Source organism: Megalops cyprinoides, chromosome 18 (assembly GCF_013368585.1).
Source record: "Megalops cyprinoides isolate fMegCyp1 chromosome 18, fMegCyp1.pri, whole genome shotgun sequence".
NCBI lineage: Eukaryota > Metazoa > Chordata > Actinopteri > Elopiformes > Megalopidae > Megalops > Megalops cyprinoides.
Genome location: NC_050600.1, coordinates 1002493 through 1027780, shown reverse-complemented (window position 1 = coordinate 1027780; position 25288 = coordinate 1002493). Strand labels below are relative to the sequence as shown.

Genomic DNA, 25288 nt, shown 5'->3' with positions numbered 1-25288 from the left:
CTTGACCACACTCAGCGGCTCCTTCAGACTCACTGCTTCAGACACAAACAGCTGAACTCCCTCCACCTTCAAACCATACAACCAAAACAGAATAATACTTTAATAACACAAAAGGCATTTAAAGGGAAGATGTTTATAATGAAGGCTTCAGGATATATCCGCGAGTCGCTGCAGCAGTGTGGAGAATCCCGCGGCATGCTGGGATAGCTCGGCCACGCGGTCCACCATTTCCTGCGTGGCAGGGACTGATGGGTAATTCTGGGCTGCTCCCTTGGTTGCCACGACAACTGCTTTCAGGGCCTGACACAGCCGCCCTCCTGAGGTGGTGACCTGTAGGGTCAAATGCATTTGAATTTGAGTCTGTGAATTTGAACTTTCAGTTTTACTATGCATTATTTATTTTAAGAACAGTTTAACCATTTAGTTTCAAGCTGAAATTAAACATTATTCCTTATTTGAATATTAACTCAGTGCAGGTTTCTCAGACCCTGACTGATGATCCAGACTGCAGGGATGGCCTTGGACAGTGGAATGGTCTGTTTGTGTTTTTAGTTTGAGCAAAAAGAGCTGTAATGATGCAGCACCTGCAGGGAAAGGCTGTAAACGCAGCGAGCCCAGATCTACGGGCTGCAGACTGTGCCGCGTGACGACTGTTTTACATCACAGTTTATTCAGAAAGACCTGGGAAGCTGACCTTTGCCCTGAGGTCGGGGGAAGACAGCAGACGGGACAGCGTGTCCCCGATGAACACCAGCTTATGGGCCGTCACGATCAAGCTCTTCCCCCTGGAAACAAAGTCGCGGGGCGGCTTGTTCCCCTGCACACTGGTGAAGAGGTCCTCGATAGAGTTGGCCAGGCAGGACAGGTGAGACAGGCTCTGTGTGGAGTAGAAGGACAGCAGCTCCAAGTCCTCCAGGGAGAGAGAGACCGGCAGCGGAGGGGACGGGCTGGACTGCAGGCAGAGGGAGCGGGCAGGTAACACACACCATTTAGGATTGTACAAGATACAGAGAGAGAGAAAGACTAACCCTGCAGAGTGAGAGAGTAACAGAGAGAGAGAGAGGAAGGAGTGGTTTGAGAGACAGAGAGAAGAGGGTGGATACAGGCAAGGTCATACACTGAGTAGGTGACGGATCCACAGTTAGTAACCAGCGTGCTGTGTGCATGTGTGTGTGCGCACGTGAGAGCATGCGTGTGTGTGCGTGCATGTGCGGTGGGGGTGTTTACCCGCTGCTCTGCCGAGGGGGGGTCAGCTGGGGGAGGGGTGTTCTCTGTGGGGATGGGCACAGACGGTGCCAGCTTCCCCTATGGAGAGAGTAAAGGGTTAAACTGAGAGTGCTGTGAGTATGTGCCGTTCAAGGCTTTGTAAGGATTCACAGAAACATAACGCAGTATCACATAAGCTGAATGCTGACCTGTTTTACTCATTTGCCGGAGGAACAAACTGGCAGAAACATTTTTACACATGAATTCATGAAGGTGCAAGTGATGTGAAATACTGCTACTGAGGCCCACAGAGACACTAACAGACAGACGGACAGACGCCTGGACAGACGCACAGAAGGATGTGTGTGTCAGGCTCATGCTAACCTGCAGCTTCACATATCCTCCACTGTCGGCCCCACTGCAGGTGGGGGGCGGGGTAGCAGTTAGACCAATCCCTGCGTACTCATTCCCAAAGTCCTCCTCCTCCGGCTGCCCATTGGTGGGGATGAGTTGTGGGGGCGCAGGGGGCAGCGGGAAGCTGGGAGGGGGCGGGGGAGGGAGGGGTCTCTCCTGGATCCAGCTGCCCTTGCGGCCCCCCATGCCCACGGTCAGAGGCTTCACCTCAGCCACTGGCAGCGCCGGCAGTGGCCGCCGTGACAGGGACTCCTGAGAAGGGAGGCGAGGCCGGCCCAGCGCAGGGACAGCCTGGCTCTGTAAGAGGGAGGCGGAGTCCTCCAGGGCCCGGCGGACCAATGACAGCAAAGCCTCAGAAGGAGGGGAGGAGCTACCCACAGAGAGGGCGGGGAGCAGATCAGAGAGGCGGGACCAGGCCTGCTGGACAGGCAGGGGAGCCTCCGACTCTTGGCTGGCCTTCCAGACAGACAGGATGTCGGCCAATGAGGTGGCCAGGTCACGGGAGGTCGCAGAGAGGGAGGTGGAGTTCAGAGCAGACTGGATGAGGGCAGAGAGGGAGCTCCTCCACTGGACGTCCCCCGAGCTGGTGCTGGAGACGGAGGAGCGGCGTGTGGAGGAGGTCGGCGCGTCCACCGTCAGGGCAGGCATGTCGTAGATGCCGCACTCCGACTCGGCGCCCTCGTGTGGCTCCTCAGAGAACAGCACCATGTCCGCCCGCCTGCCTGATCCTGGCACCGAGTACAGCTGGCCCTGTTCCACCTCGCCCCCGGAGCCAGGGGACAGCTCGCTCGGCCCCACTGACAGCCCAGGGAGGGAGGGGACACTGTACACATCCTCCTCCGTCTCGCTTCCTACTGCAAGGGCTGCTGGGATACTGTAGGTTTCCTGAAGGGTGCCTGATGTAATGGCCAGTGGCAGTGTGGGGACATCGTAGACCTGGAGGAGAGAGAAAGAGTGTTAGAGAGGGGGAGAGGGATGGAGAAAAAGAGACTGGATTTTAAAAAGCCATGAAAAAGGATTCCTACAAGTTTATATATTTTACTTCATCTTTCTTTCAGCGAAGTAAAATACATAGAGAGGAAAAGTAAAAGAAAACAAAAAACTCTTCAAATAACCAAAAGTTTTTTGAACAAAACAAAAATGAGAGAAAGATTGAAAGAGTGTGAAAGAGAGGGTGAGAGACAGATACAAACCTAAAAATTGACCATTCACGAGGAACTGCAAAATTCAGATTTATTGTTTAAGTTCTCATAAAATGTTCGGCAGAGAGAAACAAAGAGAGTGAGGTGAACAGGTGCAGTGTCACTGGGGAAGGTGACAGATGGAGGCTGCTAGGCCCTCACCTCTGACCCTTGGTCAGCCTGTGGGGGGAGGACACGGGGGGTGTTATAGATGCTGTCATCCTCACAGGCTGCTGGTGCTACCGTGTGCTGCCACCTGCTGGTTGGAGGTGTGTCATACACCTAAGGGAAAAAATGAACACACACAAAGAGGATCATGATGAGATTCAACCACGAGCTAGAATAAAAAATTCTAAAACACACTAAACACACTCTGCACTGCAAGACAATGTGCCGATTTATTTTGGTTAGTTAGATACAAAAGGATTACATAACACATAAGGTAACTCAGTACTTCAACAACAAAGATGAGTAGTGTGTATGTAGCGTCTACAACCCATTACCTCAGATGAGTAAAGAAAGCAATTGCACTGTCACAGAAACACACGCCCTATTGTCACAGACAGCAGAGCACAGCAGACAGCGCCTGGTCTGAGCCATACAAGCATATGGAAACAGCAAAGTTAATCAGAAAGAATTAATAAAACAGAGGTACATGAAATCAGCAGAACTTTGATTCAGGTCTTGGCGTAAACTGTCAGTCTGCACAAAAAAATCAACTATATGAAGAAAGAAATGGCTTGATAGTCCAAAGATGTACCAATAAGTGTTAGGTATTATTTTAAACTTTACTGTCCATAAAATACAGATTATTGTCCACCTGAAGGAATGTCATTTTCAGACAGGTAAAATGCTGCACAGGTTAAGGTGTGGCCCGATGGAGCAAGTGAAGAGAAATGTTTTACACTCATGACAGCCGGTATCATGCTGTCGCTAATTGTGTTACATCAGATGGTTAAAACGCCACCCCAGGGGCTCCTGAGATATCTGAGGACAGGTGGGCCACCTGCACCTGCAAAGGACGCGCCTATCCAGCTTTCAGACGGCGCCGTGATGCTGGACTCCTGCGTTACTGAGAGCAATCTGCTCCACAACGAGGAAGCAAACTGACGCTGCGGAGAAGCCTGTGAGGAAAGCTGTCCTTCACAGAGTGCAGGCCTGCATACTGAACGCTGTTTACTGTAACAGTCAGGGTGAATAGCCTTGGGCTGTGAGCTGTTTTTCTCAGTGCTATCTTCCGCAGGCTTGGCTTCCTGCCTAACGTTTCTGCCCAAAGCTGTTTGCTCACTGCTGGAGGGTCCCTTTGCAACCTTTCATATGCGCTGCGCTGGATGGAGGCATGAATTTCAGAAGTTCACCTTTCTTCTGAAAATGCAGCACACTGCATGCATTCCGACCCTGAACTCAATATCATGTTTAAATATTTGACCTTTAACCTGCTGATCAGTGTGAACATTCACCCCTCAGTCTGTCACACAGAGGAAAGTAAAACTGATGATACATGATGATCACAGCTTCTCTGACTAGCAGAATGCACACTTAGCTCCCTTCCTGTCTGGAGAGGGAAAGCTGAAAGTGCCTCTTCTAACAGTCTGATGTCAAAGCTGAAGTCACATCCTCCTGTTCTCTGATTGGTTGAGCAAACAGTTTTCCACAATTCAGTATTCAAGCATAGTATCAACTCATAAATTAATCAGTTTTTCCACAGTTAAAACCTCCTTCTGAAGGTACCGCTACAGAGCAGGTAACAGAAAATGAATAGTTCTAAAAAACTCCTCAAAGCCATGAACAAAATATGCAGTATTATTGCCTTGTGACATGCATACTTCTGTCTCTGACATTAAGTGATTCTGGAGCACTTTTGGATCACTGTGAGCAGCTAAATCAGTTCAGTGCTCGAAGCCATCTGTCTACACCTGGGGAACAGGTCCTTCCTTTGGAGCCAGAATCAGCACAGACCGGGTTTGGACAGATCTTATCTAGTGAGCCTTCACCCTCAGTGTGTCGGAACCCACAACCTGCCGCTGCGGGGCGGCCCCAGCCATGAGATCCCAGTCCTGCCTCAGAGTGCGGGGCGAGATCTCTGCCCACAGCCCACATCAGGCACCACTTCGTGATATCACAGCAAGATCCGCACACGCGGGTCCAGCCGCTGTGGAGTTCTCCCTTTCTCTGACATACAGAGACGTACCTCCCCGAAATAAACACACACTGCAGGAAGAGCACCCCTCCTGGGTGGTTAGAATGGAACAGTCCATGCACTTGCCTCCAAAAAATCTACCCTATCAGTATGTGTGCATGGTGGGGGTTTGGAGGGGTTTCAGATGTTAGCATACCCAGCATTCAATGTGACGGAGTAAAACATCACACCCTTTCTCTTCTACAACTCCGCCGCTAGCAGCTACTTAATGCAAGATAAACCAGTGCAGTCAGCAGGTCAAATTTCACAGGATCCACTCACAGGAAGCAGAGAACTCAATCTACCCATCTATTCATCGCCCCCCCAACCCCAAACCCCTGCCCCCCCCCACCCCCACCCCGCCACTAACCTGGTTGCTGAGAATCTCGTCATCTGGCTCTTCGTACTCTCCCTCCTCAGACACTTTCTTCTTAGTTTTCTTGTTTTCTTCCTCCATCCTCCCATCCTTCTGCCCCTCCTGGTTTGAGGTAGCCCCAGGAGGGACAGATGGGGGCGTGTCCTTCTTGGTGACCCCTCTAACCGGCGGTGCAGGGGGCGGAGGCTTGCGGGCGAAGTTTGGGGACCCCTGCACCCTGCCACGCCCCGCTCTCGGCAGGACAGGCGAGTTCCTGACGGAGGCCTGGGGCAGTTTCCCGCGGCCGCCGGGGGGGGTGGGGGGCACGGCCTTACCCACAGCACCGGGGGGGCCCTGTGGTCGGGGGGACCCCTGAGCAGGAGTGGGGGTGTGTCGGACTGACCCCCCTGCTGGGGAAGGGGCACCGCTGGGCACTGCGCCCTCCCTGGGGAGTTTCCGCTCATTCTGAGGAGTTTTGGGTAGACCCCCTCGCAGAGAAGGGGTCTGGTACAGCCCAGGGGCCTCCTGCCCCACAGCCTGAGGAAGGAGGGCTACTCCATTTGAGGAGGGGGGCAGGGGGGTCTTCTTGGGCCCTGGACCATGGGTGGGGCACACATCACGGGTGGAGCTGCCTGCAGCATTCCCTGTGCCAGCGGGTGTGACTGGGGCGGGGCCTGCCACGGCCCCACCCCCCGTTGGAGTTTGGTATACCTCTTCGCTGGGCATCACAGTGACCCTGGGCACGAGGTAGCACCCTTCTGAATTGCCCACCCCGACGGCTTCTCGAGGGACCAGGTAGGTGTCCGTCTCTGCTCCACGGGGCTGGGCAGGGCCTTCAGGGGCCACCCGCGGAATCCCGCTGGGGGCCAGGTACACGGACTCAGACAGGGGTCCCCCGCGGGAGTTGGGGTACCCCCCGGGTGGCTGGGTGGCAGCAGGGATGGGGCTGGGGGGGGTCTGGTACAGGCTCTGATGTTTGGGGGTGCCTGCATCCGCCCCTCGGCCCCTGAGGGAGGGGGAGCGTGCTCGACCGGTCACACCCACCTCCCAGTCCGGCCGTGGACGGGAGCTGGAGCTGGAGCGGGTCCGGGGCCGGCCCTCGCCACGGGGCGGGGCACCCAGGCTGGGGGGGGACAGGTACACCCCTTCCCCCACGTCTCCACCCGCAGGGGGCTCCAGCTGGGCGACCCGAGGCACCGGGCCAGGTGACAGGTACACAGAGTCTTCAGCGGCGGGACGGGTGGCGGGGCAGGAGGAGGGGCAGAGGTAGGCGGAGGCGGGGTCTGCGTTGGGGGCGGGGCACGGCTGGGAGGTGTTGAGGAGACGCAGCCGATTGGCCGGTGCGATACCCTGTCGGCCATGCAGTGAGCAGAGCCACCAGCCAGGACCACTGCTGTCCTGCTCCAGCACCATCAGGATATCCCCCTTCCTGAAGGCCAGCTCCTCCGCGCTCTCTGCCACATTGTCAAACAGAGCCTTCGCCAGCACCGTCTAAGACAAAGACAGAGAGAGAGAGAGAGAGAGAACGTGTGTGAGAGACATCAGAGCTCACAAAACAACACCCCCCCACACAGAGATACCATCAGACACACGGTCACTAAGCTCACAGCAAGGAAACTCGATTTACAAGTGAGCTGCAACCCAACTCTTCCAAACTGCCTGACCAGACACACAGTTCACTAAACAAACACTCTTTCCCTGTGCACAGACACTCTTGGGTCCCTAAATGAACAGCTTATTTGTAAAATAATAAAACCGGTCTCTGAGAGACAGTCTTCTGCAGTGGACCTAAAGATGCTCCACTGCCTCGGTCTGCGTACAGAGCAGACACGGCCTCCCCACTGCCTCGGTCTGCGTACAGAGCAGACACGCCCTCCCCACTGCTTAGTCTAGGTGTGCCATTCTAGATGTGCCATGTGTCTGTCTGTTGCTACAGCTCCCCCCCCCCAAAGAGCTACACCCCTTTTTAATAGAGCCACATTCCCTCTCATGCAGAGCCACACCCCCCCCCCCTCACTAAAGAGCTACACCCCCATCTACTACAGATCACACTACACCTGCCTTCAAAGCCTTAAGGGACAAAGAGGAAGGGGGGGGTCAAAGACAGGAAGTAAGGAACAGAGACAGGAAGAGATGGGGGAAAGAGGAGAAGGGAATGAGAGGGGGAGAGAGAGAGGTGATAGATTAGATTAATCCATTTATCTGCTCTGTGAGGAACATCTCCGCAGTTCCTACAGGAAACAGAAATGCACCCAGGACAGGCACCATCAGGACAGAGGGACATCCCAGCCCCCTCTACAGCGCAGCGCAAATAGGAATCAGAGATAACACACTCAGACACAGAGACACAGTACTGTGTCAATGGCTGTGTCCGTTACTGTCGTAACTGTTCTGTTTATTTCCTATCGGAACCCCGGCTTCAGCAGCACTGCACACTGTTATTATGCCAGTGAAGCCCCGTTCGAATGCGCACCGCAGACAGCACTGCACACTGTTATTATGCCAGTGAAGCCCCGTTCGAATGCGCACCGCAGACAGGACTGCACAGTATGCAGAGAGTGTTATTCTGACAAAGGGTGCAGAGAGAGTGACACACAGATACACAGGAAAATGTGCAGGAGAAAGGACAGACAGAGGGAGAGAGGGGAGACAGAGAAAGAGGGAGAGAGAGGGGGGAGACAGAAAGAGGGAGAGAAGGGGGAGACAGAAAGAGGGAGAGAAGGGGGAGACAGAAAGAGGGAGAGAGGGGAGACAGAGAAAGAGGGAGAGAAGGGGGAGACAGAGAAAGAGGGAGAGAGGGGGGAGACGGAAAGAGGGAGAGAAGGGAGACAGAGAGAGAGGGAGGGACAAACTGGGAGACAAAAAACAGAAGGAGAAATTGGAGACAGAAAGAGAGGGAGAAAGAGAAAAGGGGGGAGATGGAGGGAGAAAGCATGAGAACAGTGAGCTACTGAGTGCAGACAACAGATATTGTCCATTTATTCGTTTCCAAACAACACTGACTAACTGGTACATTAACACTGGCCTGATAGCGAGGGAGACAGTGGAGGTTACTGATTAAAAGAGAGAGTGAGAGACGGGGAGGGGGAGGGGAGGCCACATCTGTCCCCACTTTAAGGTCCTATTGTCAGCCCTCATCCATTGCTCTCCCCCGGGGAAGGAGCCGCACTGCACCAAGCTGAGCCCCCCCCCCCCCCCCCAATCACCAGCCAGAGACCGGGAAACACAGAGAGGGAAGAGTTAAAGACAGAGGAGCACAAAAAACTGAAATAAAGAATCCTAAAATGCTGTGGCAACGCTGGATAACTCCTGTCGTGCCAATAAAGCCCGTATGAATCCTTTAAGTGGACACAATTCCATAATTACAGTTTAGCCCTGTTTAACTGTCTACATCTTCACTGCTTTAACTGTAACTGCTGTACATTCATGTTTCTGCAACAATTATAATCAGCTGCTCCTTGACAATACTTACAAAATGTATTCAGTGCCAATAAAGCATTATGAATGTAACTGAATTTAAAGAGACACAGACAGACAGACAGAGAGGGGGCGAGAGAGACAGAGACAGAGAGAGATGGAGATATAGAGCCACAGGGAGACAAAGAAATAGATGGAGAGAGAGGTGGAAAGAGAGAGAGATGGAGAGAGAGACGGAAGGGTATGGGGGTCTTCCTCAGAGTGTGGGGTGCTCACCTCACTGCCACATGCAGACTGCTCTGCCCCCAAAAGTTTCACATTAAAACCGCAGCACAATTTCACAGTCACGGGTACGATCACCTTCAACATCATCATCACCATTATCACATACCTGCCCAGGTGTGCAGCCCATCTGCTGTGGAGTAAACCCATGCTGGGAAGGTGAGTGGCAGTGTGACAGACAGGCAGCGGAACGCCTCCGCACGCGCGGGACTCACCGACAGCGTCATGGCGATGGCGGCTCTTCCTCGGCTTCACGCTCGCTCACTCGTCTCCAGGCGCTGGGCCCACTCATCCACACACAGCGCGGGCCATCGGACCCAGAACCAGGGCCGGGGGGAGCGGATCTGTGGGAGGGGGTCAAAGGTCACTCTCTGTGACACACTGTCACATGACCCAGTCAAAGCATCCCTGCTGCTGTCACACAGCCACAGAGCAACATTCACTTTGCAAAAGGTCTACCACGTTTTATCATATCCAAAAGCCACCTCCAATACATAAATCTAACCCAGCTGTGATGGCGACTAATAATACTGAGTAGATGACTGAATTCCTACTCAAAGGTGCAAGTTTATTAATAAATACTTATAACTTGAATGACCAAGACGTGATGGATCATCCTTGCTGATGTTATTTCTTTTTTGGATGCCTGTCCAGTCTGAACATGTGTAAAGGACGGTTAAACCGGTTTCACCAGTTAATCTGTGACAAGCCATCTTCACAATAATTCAAAACAGACACGCCTTTATTCGAAAATTAAGTAAACTGCAGTTCCCTTAGAAGTTCCCAGTTCCCAGATAGCAGAGCTAGGTAAACCGCTTGCACTTAACTGAGGGTCGCAGGAAGAATGTGGTCATCAGCACATTTGTCTGGCACGGCCCAGTGTAACTCCGACCGATCCGAGTTAAAGTTGATCTGTTTAGACTTACTGGTTTTCCCGATGATCGGTCCGACGAGTAAACATTACCAAACAAATTCGCATTCCTACTGAAGGTGCAAAGACTGATTTAAAAAATTAAGATAGTAGATTATCTAATGGTTATACTGGGGGAAAATGCAGCCAGTTTTTTATTAATTTTGGATTTCTCTTCTTGGTGTCATATTACAAGTAGTGATGATTAAAACAGTTGTGGTGATAAAGCATTAAAATAAAGCGAATGAGACCTCTTTATTAGCTCCACACGCTGCGATCTGCGACCATCCGGCGACCGTCCTGAACATTAATAAATGTATCTACACAACGCCCTTAGTTGGATTTGATACAATTGTGTGATTGCATACACTTTTCACTAAAGATTCTTTGAAAATGCTTTTGTGTTGCTGGTGCCTTCAGTCTGAAATAGCTCTTTTCACTCCAGGTCTCTCAAACCAGACAACTAGTGACCAAAACCTCCCAAATTCAGCCACGTTTTCGCGTTTCAGCCCAAAAGCCACAAGCACTCGCTTAACCTTTTAAATGCACGAACAGCCCGACCCCGTACAACAAACTCACACAGCTCTCCAGAACAAACAAGGTTTTAGATTTAAAACTTGCTTATTTTTTTCAGTAAGCATTTCTGTATTGAAATAACGACAATCAAATTCCCGTTTAAGTCAACCAATCTAATGAACCCTGTGGTCGAAACAATAAGAGGGGTTAAATCCAACTAATTTTCCATCAATCTCTTATGAATAAAAAATAATATATTCAAACCTACCGTTTACTTTAAAAAAAAACGCGTCAATCAATAATCCGGGAAAGCACCCCGCTCCGTACTGTGATCGGTCCCGGTGAAAACGGCCATGGTCGCACGGTGCCCCCGTCCCTCTCGCTTTCTTTCTCTGTTTTTTGTTCGCCTGCTTCGCCCTGCCCGTCTCCGTGCGGGAGGCTCGGTGTAGAATTACAGTGCAGCCAACGCGCATATGTTACTCCGGAGAGAACCGGACTACCGTAAAACTAGGACCACACAAGCACTACGTTTTGCATGCTGTGTGCAAATAAAAAATTCGAACCATCACTTGACATTAACATATTCTGCATTTTGTTAAAGTGCAACGTTGCTTTAACTGTACAGGATAAATTAACCTCCACACTTCTCCCGTATTGTTTCAGTTTAGAGCGAATTGAAAAAGACTAGTCTCGACCGCCGGACCGTGGCTAAGGGGAGGGAGAAGGTTCTTTCTCATCAGAGAGCGACGAGCCGCCCCTATTCTCCGCACAGTACGGTAGTCGCCATCCGACGCATGTCGCTCCGATGCGCAATCTCCCGAGGACCATGAGGTCACGCTTGACCGTATAATAAGATAATCACCGCATCGATATTGAGCTTGTTACATTTTGGACCGATTGTCAACATATTTGCTGAGCTGTGCATCGTCTGGTCGACTCAGACTCACTAAGCGCATAAAACCAGCCCATCTTCAGAGGATAAAGCTCATATTTGAAACAAAAGAGCAAACCTCCCGCCTTCTTCAGCCTCACCTGGCTGTTTCAGATGAATTTGTTGTCAGTCTTTTAGCGTTTTACATTTACATTTTACGTCATGCACACCTTTTGTTTTTGTTTGTTTTGTCAGCATGAATCACTCAGGTTTATTCATAGCTGTAAATATTCACTCCACTAATATAAAAGCTGAAAATATTTACTTTATATATATTTGAAGCTGTTTGTGTAATTGTATCCCTTCGGACTGGGTGAGTGTTGGTTTTTTTATGCCCAACTGTGGGACTATTGTTACCGTCCTTAAAAATAACAAAAATAAAAAGAACTACTTATAGTTATACCTACAGCATTAACCCATGTCTTTTTGTTGGAGAGTGCAAGCCCCTCATGTATTTAGCCTTTGCCCTTGTAAAAGAAAAGAAAGAATGATTTCTTGATAAACTTGAAACATACCAAGGAGAATTGAAGCTTACTGGAAGGATTACTGGGACAACGCTGGCAAAACAGCGCCACCCTTCTGTGGGCAGAAAGGCGGAATGACATACGAGGCACCGCGCAGAAACGGTGAAATCAGGTGAATTCAGAGGCTAACAGCGCCCCCCTGTGTACAGGTGCACAGCGTGTTGGAAGTGACGTAGGCGCACATTTTGCATTACTAACTTATTTGCTCAGTGGAATGAGAGTTTCACAGTAACACACTAAGATTGCAGAATCATATTATGAAATTATATGTCGGCTCCTGTAACCTAACCGTGAAACAGCGATACTGGTAGAATAAATAAGGAGGACAGCATCAGGCTGGGAGAACCCGGCCTGTGCCGGGCCGCCGGAACACTACCGGGACAGGGTGATGATGGGGAGGGCGCGGATGTGCCGGTCCGAGGGCGTCTCACGCTGAGCCCGTCCTACAAACACCGGACACATGTCGGGGCACTCTACAAGCCTGAAACACCAGAGACAGGACAGCGGTGGTGAGGGTGTGTGTGTGTGCGTGTGTGTTTATGTGAAAGGGGGAAAATGAGAGGGAGGGCTGGAAGGAAGAGGGAGAAATAAATTTTAAAAAGAGACAGTGAGTGAGAGAACGTGCATGAGTGTGTGAGATAAAGTGAGGGGCAGAGAGTGAGAGAGAGAGTGAGACAGAGAAAGTAAGTGAGTCAGAGTGAATAAGTGTGAGAGAGAGAGAGAGAGAGTAGCAGAGAGTGCTGGGAAAAGGAAAATGGCAGACAGGGAGAGAGAGAGTGGGGAGGGAGAGGGAGAAAGTGGGTAGACAGATGGCCAGTGCCAGAGAAAAAGTTAGGAAAAAGAATGAAGCACCAGACACTAAATTTTAAAGATGTGTTCAAAGAACATAAAAACCAAAACATTATACATAACACCAGTAATGAGAGAGCCAAAGGCACATTAACACCAGTAATGACAGAACTCACTCATATTTCCGTGGGCACAGGGCCCACTGGGCCATTTCTTGCAGGAGAGGGTTCACTGTGAATGTGGTGGAGCACTGAGGGAAATCCTCCCCCTGCTGGACAGGAGTCTGATTGCAGCTTTCAATTAAGCAGGAAAGCCCCCCACACAGACAGACATACTGCAACACACCAATGTACAGAAACGTATGCTGTAAGACAGACAGACATGCAGGCAGAGAGACAGGCTGCATACTGTATTTTGCCAGTAGTGGTGGTGTGAAAATGACTGTAGAGAAACCCTGTCTGCAACGCATGTTTCTCGGCCCGGCAATGCAGATGCAGTAAGTAAACAGCACTGAGAATCCAGCTTATAGCTACTGTCTGGCCCCTGAGCATAATGTCTCTTATTAAACGATAAAAACTCCCATGGAAGATGTATGGTTTAACACTGAAGAAGCATAATCACTGCGGGGAGAGGAGACATGAGAGATGAGCTTCCTTTGCCAAACAGAGGAAAAAGCATGGGGACAACGACGGGTTCGACGTGTTCACACCTTTTTAAAGTGGTGGGGGACAAAATGGGCCACGACAAAAAATGGTGAGGACATGTCCCCAGGGTCCCCAGCGTAAATCTTCGCAGTCTGCTCCTTTCCAAACTCTTTGAACGAAGCACAATGGGAATCGTTCATCAAAGTGTTGTAGAATGTAGGATTCATGGCGTGCGCAAACGCGTGCCAACCGTGTACGGCCATTCTGACTTCCGGGTCACAAGTGTCGCACAGATGCGGCGAAACGGAGAAAAGGAGATTTTTTTTTTTTTCTGATTTAGAGATGTAAACAAGGTGAATTCTAGAAAAAAAATCATAGTGAGAGCAGTGAAATGTATCACTTGTCGAACAAAGCGCAACTTTGAAAGGACTCCAATATCCAAATCAATTTTTGAATTTTTGCTCTTCTTACTGGCGAACGAATGCCACGTTTCACAGCAATATTGTGGAGAACACAGCAGGGTAAAGGGACCTTGCACACGTTCTCTTCTGTCTGTCATATGCTGTGTCAAAACACATGCACCGGCACATCGATCCAACGCGCCTCGCGCGCGTGTGTGCGCTGTTACGCAACCTGCGGCGTCATCAGCCAGGTTTCAGCCCTCAGATAAGGAGCGCTGAAGACGGCCGCTTGGCTGGAACTTTCATTTGCACTTTACCCTCTGCACCTGGGTTCACCTTCTTCAGGAACCTGCTGTAAGCACTAAGCTCAGTGTTTGTCTATAGGCACAGAATGGAATACTTTTTAACACGTAACCTCACCTATTGTAAAGACAGTTGCGCAATCATACTTAGTATTAAATTATTATTATTAATAATAAGTAAATTAGTCATTGATTAAATGACTTATTTTAAGTTTGTTTAGTGCAAAGTGAATCGCGTTTGTATGTATTTCGTGTGAACAAATTACAGCTAAGAACAGATCGATTTCAACACGTTCGTCATTTTTATCGTACGAACATATGGAACGAAATGGATTGAGGGTTATCAGATGTGGACTTTAAACAGGTTTTACAGTATGCTATCATACTTCCAGTAAATATGATGGCCCATCCCCAGTTAAATCTCGTGGCTCGTACTTTGAGCTCTATAGGAATGTAAAAACTGACAGCAAACCTCAGCCATTTCAAAGTTTGACAGAGTAACAGGCTGCTGAAACCTTAAGCTCAGTAGAGGATTTGAGTGAAAGAAGTGGTGGGTTCACGTTGCGTTTTTTTCCAGGCAGACTGAGTGAAAGGATCCAGCCCCACGCTCTGTGTTGTGAATAGGGGTGGGGACCGCTGTGAGTTTTTGGCACATTAAGCCCCGGGTGCAGGTGGCCGTTGCAAGTTTGTCTCGTGTTCCATGCCAGCGCTGTCGGAGCCGCCTGAGGCCGCTGCTCTTGTCCCTGCTTCCTCGGTGGACACATGGCGCGAAGTTTCCGGGCGATGGTGGATGACCTCACTGCAGCACTCAGCTCACAGTCGCTGGAGGATGATGTCACTGTGGAACCCAGTTCTCGTGCGGTGGTGGAAAGGGTCACCATGACGGTCGGTTCACGGAAAAAGGTGAAAAGGGTCAGCATGGCAGTCTATTCACGGGACATGGGCGATGACGTCACCGCGGCTCCCAGCTCGCTGCAGATATTCGATACCATCACCAGGGGTCCCCGCTCACAGGAGTGCCTGGATGAATTCGGAGAACTGTTTGAGCGGATGCTGGAGCATGACCCCACGTATCGGGGCAGGAGGGTGTACATCATGTACCACGGCACCACCCTGACGGCGGCACTGAAGATCCAAAGCCACGGCTTCCACCAATCCAGCGACGGCATGCTGGGGCGCGGGGTGTACGTCAGCCGCAGCTTCCAGAAGGCCAGCACGTACCCCAAAATCGTGCTCCCCCTCGAGCGCCGAGTCGTCCTGAAGCTTAGCGTGCGGGTGGGTAAAGTGATAAAGATTGACAGGCAAGGCCACCCCCTGCAGAAGAGCTGGCACGACCACGGGTACAACACCGCCTGGGTGCCGCCTGACTGTGGCATGGTGACCTCTGGGCTGGAGGAGGACTGCGTCTGGAATCCCAAACGCATCAGAGTCCTACAGGTTATCCATGTAAAGTAGTCTCTGCTCCAAACTTCATATTAACAATGATTGTGCTGTTAAGGATTACCAAGTGAGAATATGCCATTGGTTCTTTACTTTATGTCACTTTTAATGCTTATGTTTTGAAGGACATATCACAGTAAATTGAATTAATCCACACAAAAAGGTTCTCTGATGATGCAAACGTCTGCGTGTTTGTGTCTCCATTCATATCTGTCTGCAGACTAAAGGCTGTAATCCTGTATTTCACTGGTAAATAACCACAGCTGAACATTTAAATTCCTTTATTATGAAGTTTATTCACTTGGAGTCATTTCATCTTCAACAAGATATATTAAGTACATTCCAGAACTTCAGAAAGCGCTCAGTGAATTATAAATGAATGTGCATGTATTTTCTTCATTATACCATTTTCTTCTAATTAATCCGGAGTATGTATATAATGTATAATAAATATATGAATAAATAGAGTGAATGTGGAAGGTACTGAGCACATGCAGCATGCAGTTCTTCAGCAGGGTTTACACACATATTTTGAGTCTAAATCAGCTTTTTCCATAATCAGTGGAAATGTATTAATTTGACATAGCTAATGATCTATCAATGAAATGCATCACACAAGGGAAAGCTACCAACCACACATACACACGCACGCACGCATACACATGCACGCACACGCACGCACACATGCACACACACACACGCACACACGTACACGTGTGGCATTAAATGGCATTAAATTATATTTGAGTCCTTGTGTTATAATATAGTGTAATATACTGAAAACTGTTGTTAGAATATTGCTGATATCAGAGACTGACCTGAGATCAGGGCTGAGCTCATCTCCTGAAGCTCCTTCATTTCAGTTTCCAGTTCAGGTGACTGCTGACCTGAACAAATAATTAAAATATTGAAATTAAATAATCAATTGGAATAAAATCATTTGGAATAAAACATGCGGCTCTTCAAACTCTCATTTCCCTTTAAACATGCAAATGTATCAGAGGACAAAACCCAGGGGAAGGGTTTGACAGTCCACATATGCATAAGTCTGTACTGTATGGGCCATTCTCATGGTGTGTCCAGCTACACACTTTCCCTTAGGTTTATTTTCAGACGTTGATGAACTATTTGCTCAAACTTGACATAAATGTCAAGCTACAATGATTATGAAGTCATACACATTTAATCTGTATGGTGAAGTACTGTATGTACTAAAATACAATGCAATACAACCGATGCAAATGCCTTTTTTAACATCAAATATTAGGTCTTCAAAAAAGGGTTTTGCATCAGACAACAATGGCAGTTATACAGAAACAGTGCTTCAGGTTTCAGAATTGCTGCAGTCCCATGAGCACCAGGGCTGGACATTGCTAATCAGATATTAGCCAGGTGGCCCAAGTTTCTTCTTCTTCATCATCTTCTTTTTCCTCTTCCTCACGTTCTCATTCTTCTGTTTCTGATTTTGAGCCTGATCACTGCAGTGTGTTTGAGGTGTAAGCGTACTGTGGAGGGGGCAGGGGCTCTGAGAGGAGGGGCTCTCTCTGCCAGGCTCTGCTGTGGGACGTTTCAGATGGAGCTAAACCTGCGAACCAGTTCAGTGTGGTTTGGTTCTGATGGTAAACTCCTCAGTAACACTTACAGCAGAGACCCAGTGCAGTGATGAGAGAGATCAGAGTGATGATCCACAGAGAGATGAAGAGCAGTGATGTCCTCTTGTACAGAGAGTCTCTCCCAGCACGGCTCTGACCCGCTGAAGAGGGGAAAGAGGAACTTTTGTACGCACAGCATCATGTTGCTTAATTCTTTGTTTAGCTGTGCTGCGGCTTGAAAGAACATAGGCCCGGATCTGATCCCTGTGGCTGAAACAATGTTAGGTGCAAGTGCACCCCCTAGTGAAGAAAACTATGTATTGCAGGGCTATTACATCAGATCGTGTCTGCATTACCAAACGCCAAGCAGAGAGGCAAGAAGCATCTTTACAAACAGGGATCTGAACCCATGATGTTGTGATGTCAGAAGCCTCTGGACTAGTACACCTGGTAATGCTGTGTCACTTTCTGCCGATGTTAATCACACTGACCAGCGATATTGACTCAAAACTGCACACTACCCATCCGCTGTGCATCAGGGCTGGCTCTGTGCATGGGTATATACTCTCCCGATGATGTCATCTCCAGCCCCAGCTCTCTGCTCCCCGACACCGAGATGCATTAAACACGAGAGAGAAAAGAGTTTTAACGAGGTCAGTGCGACTTGTCCTTAAATGGTCACAGGCTTGTTTTGAGGAAGCCGAGTTTAGCAGCAGAGCAAAGCCGTGGTGAAATCTGTGTGTCCGTGCTGCACACATTAACCACAGCCCAGAGAGACGCAGTCGCTAGCAGCCTCACAGAGGACGCAAGATAGTCACAATCATGACTGACACAACCAATGGGCCACAGGCAAACTTTGGCTTGGCCATGGCAGCCAGGTAGGGGGTGAGCTGCTGCAGGTATCTGTACATGAGGAGCACCTGTTCTGTGGTCACACTGGCTTGGAGACCCACGTGGATTAGCACATCCTAAGAAATGTAAAACAAGAAAAGGCTTTAAAGAGTTAAGTGAATTAAACATTAAAATCTGAAAAAAAAACTTCACCGGTGCAGGCCTGCTGAAGTCTGTTATTAACATTCTGAACTTACTTGGGCAACACCTAGCAGTGAGTGGTGAAATTATGTCACTGTGGGACAAATTCAGCCAACAACTAAACTCGGTTTCATCAAGCTTAATCCATGATTTTTACCTAGTATGGCCTGTTGGAAAACAAGCACAGATAGTGTATTTACAGACAGATACTGAGCTCCTGCACTCCCTCCCTGGCCTGTGTTTCCTGTGTGCAGGCCGCAGTATACAGCACTGTGCAGCTTGTGGGTGTTTTACTTTACTGAGCTGACTATCTGTTCAGTAAATACAATATTTACTTGATTATAAATGAAATACGTCATTTAGAAGTGTTTGTTCACTGTTAATTAATTGTGCTGATATGAAGCTTGAAGAATGGGGAGAGAGTACCAGTACAACTGGTAAACGATTTATAAACTGGTGAAAAATACAGTACATCTCAACAGTACAATATATTTAACAAAATATGAAATAAAATCTTATTTCACCTGGAAATGCCATTCATAGATTTGATTAATTGCACCAGCACTTTCTGTTCCTGGGCTGCATATGTTTTTACACATTACTTGAGCTGAAAAGCTTGGCTCTGTGAGTGCATGTATTCCATCAGGTTATTCTGCTGTCAGAGGCTGAACATGGCAGTCATAGTAACGCCTTCCAGGACTTCCGAAAACTCAGCATTTAGCAAAATCCTAACTACCAAATAAATGTATAGCATTAAGTGTGCGTTACAGATTTATTTGTCTATAACTGCGTGTCATCAACATGTACCTTTACTACGTGCTATAACCTGCTTTTTCAATCAAACCGACAACATTAGCTCATTTCTCCTGATTCTACCCTCCGTAGATCTACATGTGCAAAGAATCTGCACTCAGTGTGACTGTCTGCCTGCGATGGCCTCTCGGGGTTTGAACAGAAGGCCATGTGGATGCCTGTCAGGGTCTGAACAGAATCCCTTTCCGCGTTAACGGAGGCCACCGGTCGGTCAGATCTTTGTTTTTTTCGCGAAACGAGCTCCGTGTTATGAGCCTTCCGACGCACCGTACATGCGCTGCGCTCCTCCAATCAGCGCCTTGTTTATGCGGCGTTGGGCACGCCTCCCCTCACCCCCCCCCCCCCCCCTGCATAAATTATTAATGGCGGTCGGCCTGAGCTTTGCGTGAGAGATTATTCATCAGCGGATCTCATATTAAATGACACGGGCAGTTTAGCGGTGAGCATGTACCGTAACGTGTGAAATAAGCGTGTGTGTGTGTGACTGCAGTGTGCTGAAATAAGCGTGTGTGTGTGACTGCAGTGTGCTGAAATAAGCGTGTGTGTGTGACTGCAGTGTGCTGAAATAAGCGGGGCTGTGGGGCAGCTTTCAGCGCTGCAGTGATGGGGCTGGTGGTACAGCATCAGCGGTGCGAAACGGGGGACAGCTGCGGTTACCTACCGACAGACACAGCGAGCGATCTCGCTCGGCATGCGATGTTTTTAAGGGGAAACCCAAGCGGTGCAGACATGGCGAGCTAACAGGCTATTCGCTAACAGTCTGTAAATAACAGATAGCTGGTTAGTCGTGTTTTGTAAGATCGATCGCAGTGGTAGCGTGTCCGGCGGAGAGATGTAGGTGTTCAGGCTGTGATGTAGATATAACCCAGTGTGGCGAAATAACATTAAAGAACGGGTATAATGGCATTTTGATGAGTAGCTAACGTTGCCAAATAGAACACTTAGCTGGATAATTGGACAATTAGCAAGACAGGCTAGAGTTTTATGGATGTAGCTGGATTTGTTCAGCAGGTAGCGGGATGGCTAGGTTATGTTATCTAGCCGTTAGCCTCGCTTGTTTCTGTGCGCGAACAGGAAGCCTATTTCTGTCGATTTTTCAAAATACATGAAAAATAATAATGTAATCGGATCGCTACTTGGAGAACTAGCTAACGCACTAAAAACGACCGATTAGAGGATCTGGCTAACACAGCAACTAGTTTTAAGGTCGGATCTTATGAAAACATGGCTTGTGAGGTAGCTTTAGTTAGCTAGTAAGGAAGTTGTCCAGCTAACCAAGGCGTCTCATGTATCTATTTACAAATATTTGTCCAGTGATGATTCCTGGTTTATATTTACCTAAGTAGCTTTTTAAAGAATTGTTGCATGTATCGCTGTTTAGTTGTGTCCGATCAGACAGTGTCCAATTAACCCTCTTTCTCAGTACAGTACTAGCTATAGCTAAGTGTTCAGTTAATGTGTATGTCAATGTGTAGTTAACGTTATTGTGTTCATCCGGTATGAATGCAGTGTCAAAGCAGCTATTGTAACGGTTTTTCAGTCAGTGTGGGTGTATACTGTATTCCTCCACTCTTTCAGTGCGGTGTTTATGGGATGTACAGCAGTTTCCTAGGCACTCTGGGTATTTACCTGCCGTATTAACCCTTTCATCGCGCCGTGCGCTCTTTGTCCTGCCAGTTTGCATTTATCATAACAGCCTGTCCTTATTGCAGGAGGAGTTCCTGCCACTGCACACTGCCGCCCTCTGGAGGCGAGGGGAAGTACAACAGCGCTGATCCGGTAATATTTCATTCGCGTTATTAAAGCTGCTTAGCAAACTATTGGTTGCAATGCTGATGATTTGGTATCCTCTCTGCTTTCAGCCGAACATTTTTTGTGTGCACTTCTGTAAGTCACGCTAGTTAAGAGTGTCTGCTAAAGGGTGCATTTTTATAAGCGTTACCCTCAGTGAGCCGTGCTGAGGAATTACTGTGCATGAAGGCAAACAGATGCCTGTGCATTCAGCCCAGCTCTCTCACTCTCAGTGAGCGCGCTCTAACAGCTGAGCGCGCTCTAACAGCTGAGCGCGCTCTAACAGCTGAACGCTGGAGGAGTGTCAGCACTGAGGTCAGCACAGTGTTCTGCACGGTCTGTCCTCTGCAGGAAGCATGCCCTGTGTGCAGTGTATGCTTTCTACAGAGTGCAGCATGCAGGTTGTTTCTCTTTCATTTCATCACAGAATTCACCTGTATCCGTCTTTTAATCTTTTGTTGGACTGGATTTTTTCCCTTTTTTAAATTTAGGCTATTTTTCTGTTGCACAGCAGAGAAAGGACAAATTCGGTCTTCAGCCCCCACCCCCCCCTCCCTTTGACTCTTTCTCATTCTCAGTGCATAGTGGAGGTTGGACAGAGGGAGACAGAGGTGGTTGTGATTGGACAGAGGGAGGTAGCAGTGGTCGGGATTGGACAGAGGGAGACAGGGTTGGAGTTGGGGTCTAATTTGGCCCAGGTCAGGGGGGTGGCAGAGATGCCCTTTGGCAGCTCGGTGTTTGTGGGGGGGCAGGTCAGAACTGCACTGCGTCTCCTGAACAAACACAGCCAGTTCAGCCGCTGACTGTTGGGTGGTGTCCATTGAAAAGGGGAAGTTTGAGGGACTGTGCTCTGATTTCCACAGATATAATTACCAGCGTGGTCCTGCTGCTGGCCTGTGTGCTTTAAGCTCTTTCCCTGCCTCAAACAGCAGCGTGCATCAAATCAATGCAGATCTGACTGTCAGTATCACTCAGCTGTAGTTGTGAAAAAGGTCATGGAGACCAGCTCCGCCCAGCAACCAGAGCTCACCCCGCCCAGCGAGGAATGGGAGGAGGCTGTGCGGCGGGGGGGTGACGGGACAGACCAGGAGGAGGTGGAGGAGAGCGCTGAGGAGGAGGAAGGACAGGGAAAGGTAGGAGGAGGAGTTGGGGGAGGGAGAGTTGGGGGTGGAGGCTACGCCTGCCGGATCTGCGGCTTCCACGCAGGGGACGTGCGAGACCTGAGCCAACACCTGCACACTGTCCATCCCGTCACCAGCCTGGCCCCACTGAGCGCGTGCGAGAGCGAGGTGCGTGGCTGCCGGGGCGGGGCCTGCTCACATTCTCTCCTTTCATTGGCTGGATTCCACATGACTGACACCTCTCCTCTCCTCCCTGCTTCTGCAGGCCACAGCCAAGGAGCCCACAGCATCGCCCATGGAGACAGACGGGGGGCGGGCCAGCCGGACGGGGAGCGTCCAGTCAGAGAGGGGGTCTCCTGGTGCCGGCCAGGGGGGCTCCCAGATCCCCAACGGCAAAGCCCACCTACCCACGGGACGGCCTGCCGAGGACTGCAAGGGCAGTGGGGCGGGGGGCGGCTCCGTGCACAACCGCACCTCGGTGGTGTGTCTCCCCCTGGTGGCGGAGGGGCTGAAGCTGGTGTGGACACGCTCGGACCAGACGGAGGAGCTGGACGAGGTGCCGGAGCTGGTGCAGGCCTTCAATGCCTTCCCGTACCCCACGCTGCAGGAGGTGGGCGCGCTGTCTCGCCGCTGCGCGCTGCCCGCCGACACCGTCAAGGTGTGGTTCATGGTGCAGCGCATCCGCTACGGCATCAGCTGGGCGTCGGAGGAGATCGAGGAGACGCGGCGCAAGCTGTGCGGGCTGCAGGAGCGGCAGCCGGAGGACGAGGAGGAGGACGAAGAGGAGGACGAGGACAGCGAGGACGACGTGTGCGCGTACAGGGCGGAGTCCTGGGGAAGTGGGCCCCGGCGCTGCGACCGCGACGGCGGCCTGTTCCGCCGTCACCGCCCTCTGGCCCCGCCCCGCTGCCCGTTCGGCCGCCGCCCCACGGGGAGCCGGCGCAGACTGGACGCCGCCCCCAGCCCACTGTTTGTGATGGCGCCCCCTGGCTGGCGGGGCAGCGCGCGCAGCAGGAAGTCGAAGGCGCAGCTGCGGGCGCTGAGGCACAGCTTCCTGCGGGACAGCTGGCTGTCAGAGGCGGAGCTGCGGCGGCTGCAGGCGGAGACCGGCCTCACCCGCGCCGAGGTGCGCAAGTGGTTCAGTGACAGCCGCTACCAGCTGCGCAACAACGGCCAGCGCCCGCCTTGCGAAGGCCACGCCCCTGCGGGAGGCCACGCCCCTGCGGGAGGCCACGCCCCTGCAGGAGGCCATGCCCCCGCTGGCCCCGAGGACACCCGCTTCGCTGAGGAGAAGGGCGCGGCTGGCAGGAGGCCCAGGGAGAGGCTGGGCCGGGCGATGAAGGAGGAGGAGGAGGAGGAGGAGACCGCCCCAGGCGAGAGGGATGCTCCGCTCGGCGACCCGGCCAGCAGCACGCCCTCCCCGCCGCTGGGCTCCACCCTGCTCACGAGCACGGGCCGCATGCGCAAGACCAAGGAGCAGCTGGCGGTGCTGAAGCAGTTCTTCCTGCGCTGCCAGTGGCCGAGCAGCGAGGACTACACGCGGCTGGTGGGCTGGACCGGCCTGCCCCGCGCCGACGTCATCCAGTGGTTCGGCGACGCGCGTTACCGCGTGAAGAACGGGAACCTGCGCTGGGTGCGCGACGAGAAGGAGCACCAGCAGATCGTGGCGGAGATCTCGGGGCCCGGCCGGGGCCGGCGCAGGCTGCAGGAGAACGGGGCCGACGCCGCCGAGGTCACCGCCCCGCCCGCCGGCAACGCCCGCGGCGGCTCGGACTCCTTGGGGGCGGAGCACGGGGTGGAGTCGGGGGCGGAGAAGGGGCGGAGCGGGGGAGGCGCTGGGAATTCTGGGACGGACATCCGGCCGCTGGAGATGTACTGGCGGCACACGGGGGCGCTGCAGGAAAAGGACCTGGACGCCCTGTGCAGGAAGGCCGGGATGACCCCTCAGCAGGTGCGCGACTGGTTTACCTTCCAGGAGAGCGGGATGGCGGAGGTGGAGGTCAATATCAGTGACTGAGAGCACTGGGGCTCTGTGCTCCTGCATCAGAGACTGAGAGCACAGGGGCCCTATTCTTGGGTGGGGGTCAACCTGTAGAAATCTATCAGTGAGGTGGAGAAAACTCCAGCCTCCTGCTCACAGTCCACAGTACTGTGCACTGTGTGTGTGAGTGAGTGAGTGTGTGAGTGAGTGCGTGCATGTAAGTGTGTGTGTTTGAGGTTATGCTTGTATTCTCTCTCTTCACTGAAGATTAAAAGATGTGATTTTTAAATGAAGTGGACAGTGCAGATTCCTGTCATGCAAAAAAGTGGGGAAAAAATCCTGCTGATACGAAAAAAAAATTATTTCTTGAATTTTGTTGTGTAGATGCTGACATCAGAGTGACTGAGTATTTTAGCTTTTTGTAGTATTCTTGTGAGCGTCACTAGCCGGCCCTGAACTCTCAGCCCACACTGACGACCCTGCGTGATGAGCCTGAGTGAAAGCTGATTGGCTGGTTTCTGACCAGGTGCTTACCGCATCACCAGCATCAGGCCTGGAGACAGGAGATGCTGATCCCAGGCCTGCATCATCTCCCACCCTCAGCCCCAACACATTCCCTCGCAGGGCGGGACACAGCTCTGAAAAAGATCATGGCAAAATCAAGTATTTATCTTGTATATCTAATTCATGGTTGAAATTGTTTTTTTTTTTTTTTTTTTGGAAAATGTAAAAGTACTTGAAAACCTAAGGTTGTAATGGCCTTTTACTTGAAGTGTGCTTATTATGTCGCTTATTATGTCCAACAAAACAGTGTTGCTGGGTTTATATGCTGAGACTCGGCCTTCAGCAGCCCTTAGAAGCTGTAGTGTCTGTCATACTCACTCCCTGGCTTGAGGTGGTGGCTCCCCTCCAAAGTAAAGAAAAACATTTATGCTACCACTAGATGGCAGCAAACGCACAGATGGGGTTGTCCACCCAGGTGCTGGTAGCCATGAGTTCTCTCCCAAGGTGTGATAAAGCTGCATCAGAGAACAGCACCCTCATGTCCACCAACAGGAATCCACACATTTCTGGTTCTCTGCTGCAGTAATTGTCATCGTGACACGCAGTGAGCTGTAGAGGCGCGGAGGCAGGTGAGAGCTGTGCCGTTCTGACACCCCATCTCGTAAGCACACACACCGAGCCCTTTGGAGGAGGTTGGGTTTTTTTACTGGTTTCTAATAAACTGAAGTTTGGCCTTGTGTTGTGTTCATGAAGAGTGTCTGTTTCAGCAGAGCGCCTGTGACTCTGTGCTTCTGCTCTGTCCTGTGTGTCAGAGTCTATGCAAGCAGGCACTGCAACAACAGGTGTGTGTGTGAGCGCACGTGTGTATATGAGCGCATATGCGTGTGTGCATGTGTATATATGAGTGCATATATGTGTGTGTGTGCATGTGTGTATATGAGCGCATATGTATGTGCATGTGTG

General features: G+C 50.7%; 2 protein-coding genes across 2 annotated transcripts; one reads left to right on the top strand and one right to left on the bottom strand.

Moving 5' to 3' along the window:
• Positions 1-10898, bottom strand: efs (embryonal Fyn-associated substrate). The gene is made up of 8 exons (XM_036551086.1): positions 10729-10898; positions 9250-9378; positions 5351-6826; positions 2964-3083; positions 1591-2556; positions 1228-1305; positions 695-952; positions 1-330 (listed from the first exon to the last, which is right to left on the bottom strand). Exons 2-8 carry the CDS (start codon positions 9259-9261, stop codon positions 148-150), a joined length of 3093 nt encoding a protein of 1030 aa, XP_036406979.1. The 5' UTR covers positions 9262-9378; positions 10729-10898; the 3' UTR covers positions 1-147.
• An 8392-nt stretch (positions 10899-19290) lies between these two features.
• On the top strand, positions 19291-23944 carry homezb (homeobox and leucine zipper encoding b). Its single transcript, XM_036551121.1, has 5 exons — positions 19291-19367; positions 20641-20707; positions 21583-22008; positions 22106-23572; positions 23642-23944. Exons 3-5 carry the CDS (start codon positions 21715-21717, stop codon positions 23855-23857), a joined length of 1977 nt encoding a protein of 658 aa, XP_036407014.1. The 5' UTR covers positions 19291-19367; positions 20641-20707; positions 21583-21714; the 3' UTR covers positions 23858-23944.
• Positions 23945-25288: the final 1344 nt, after the last annotated feature.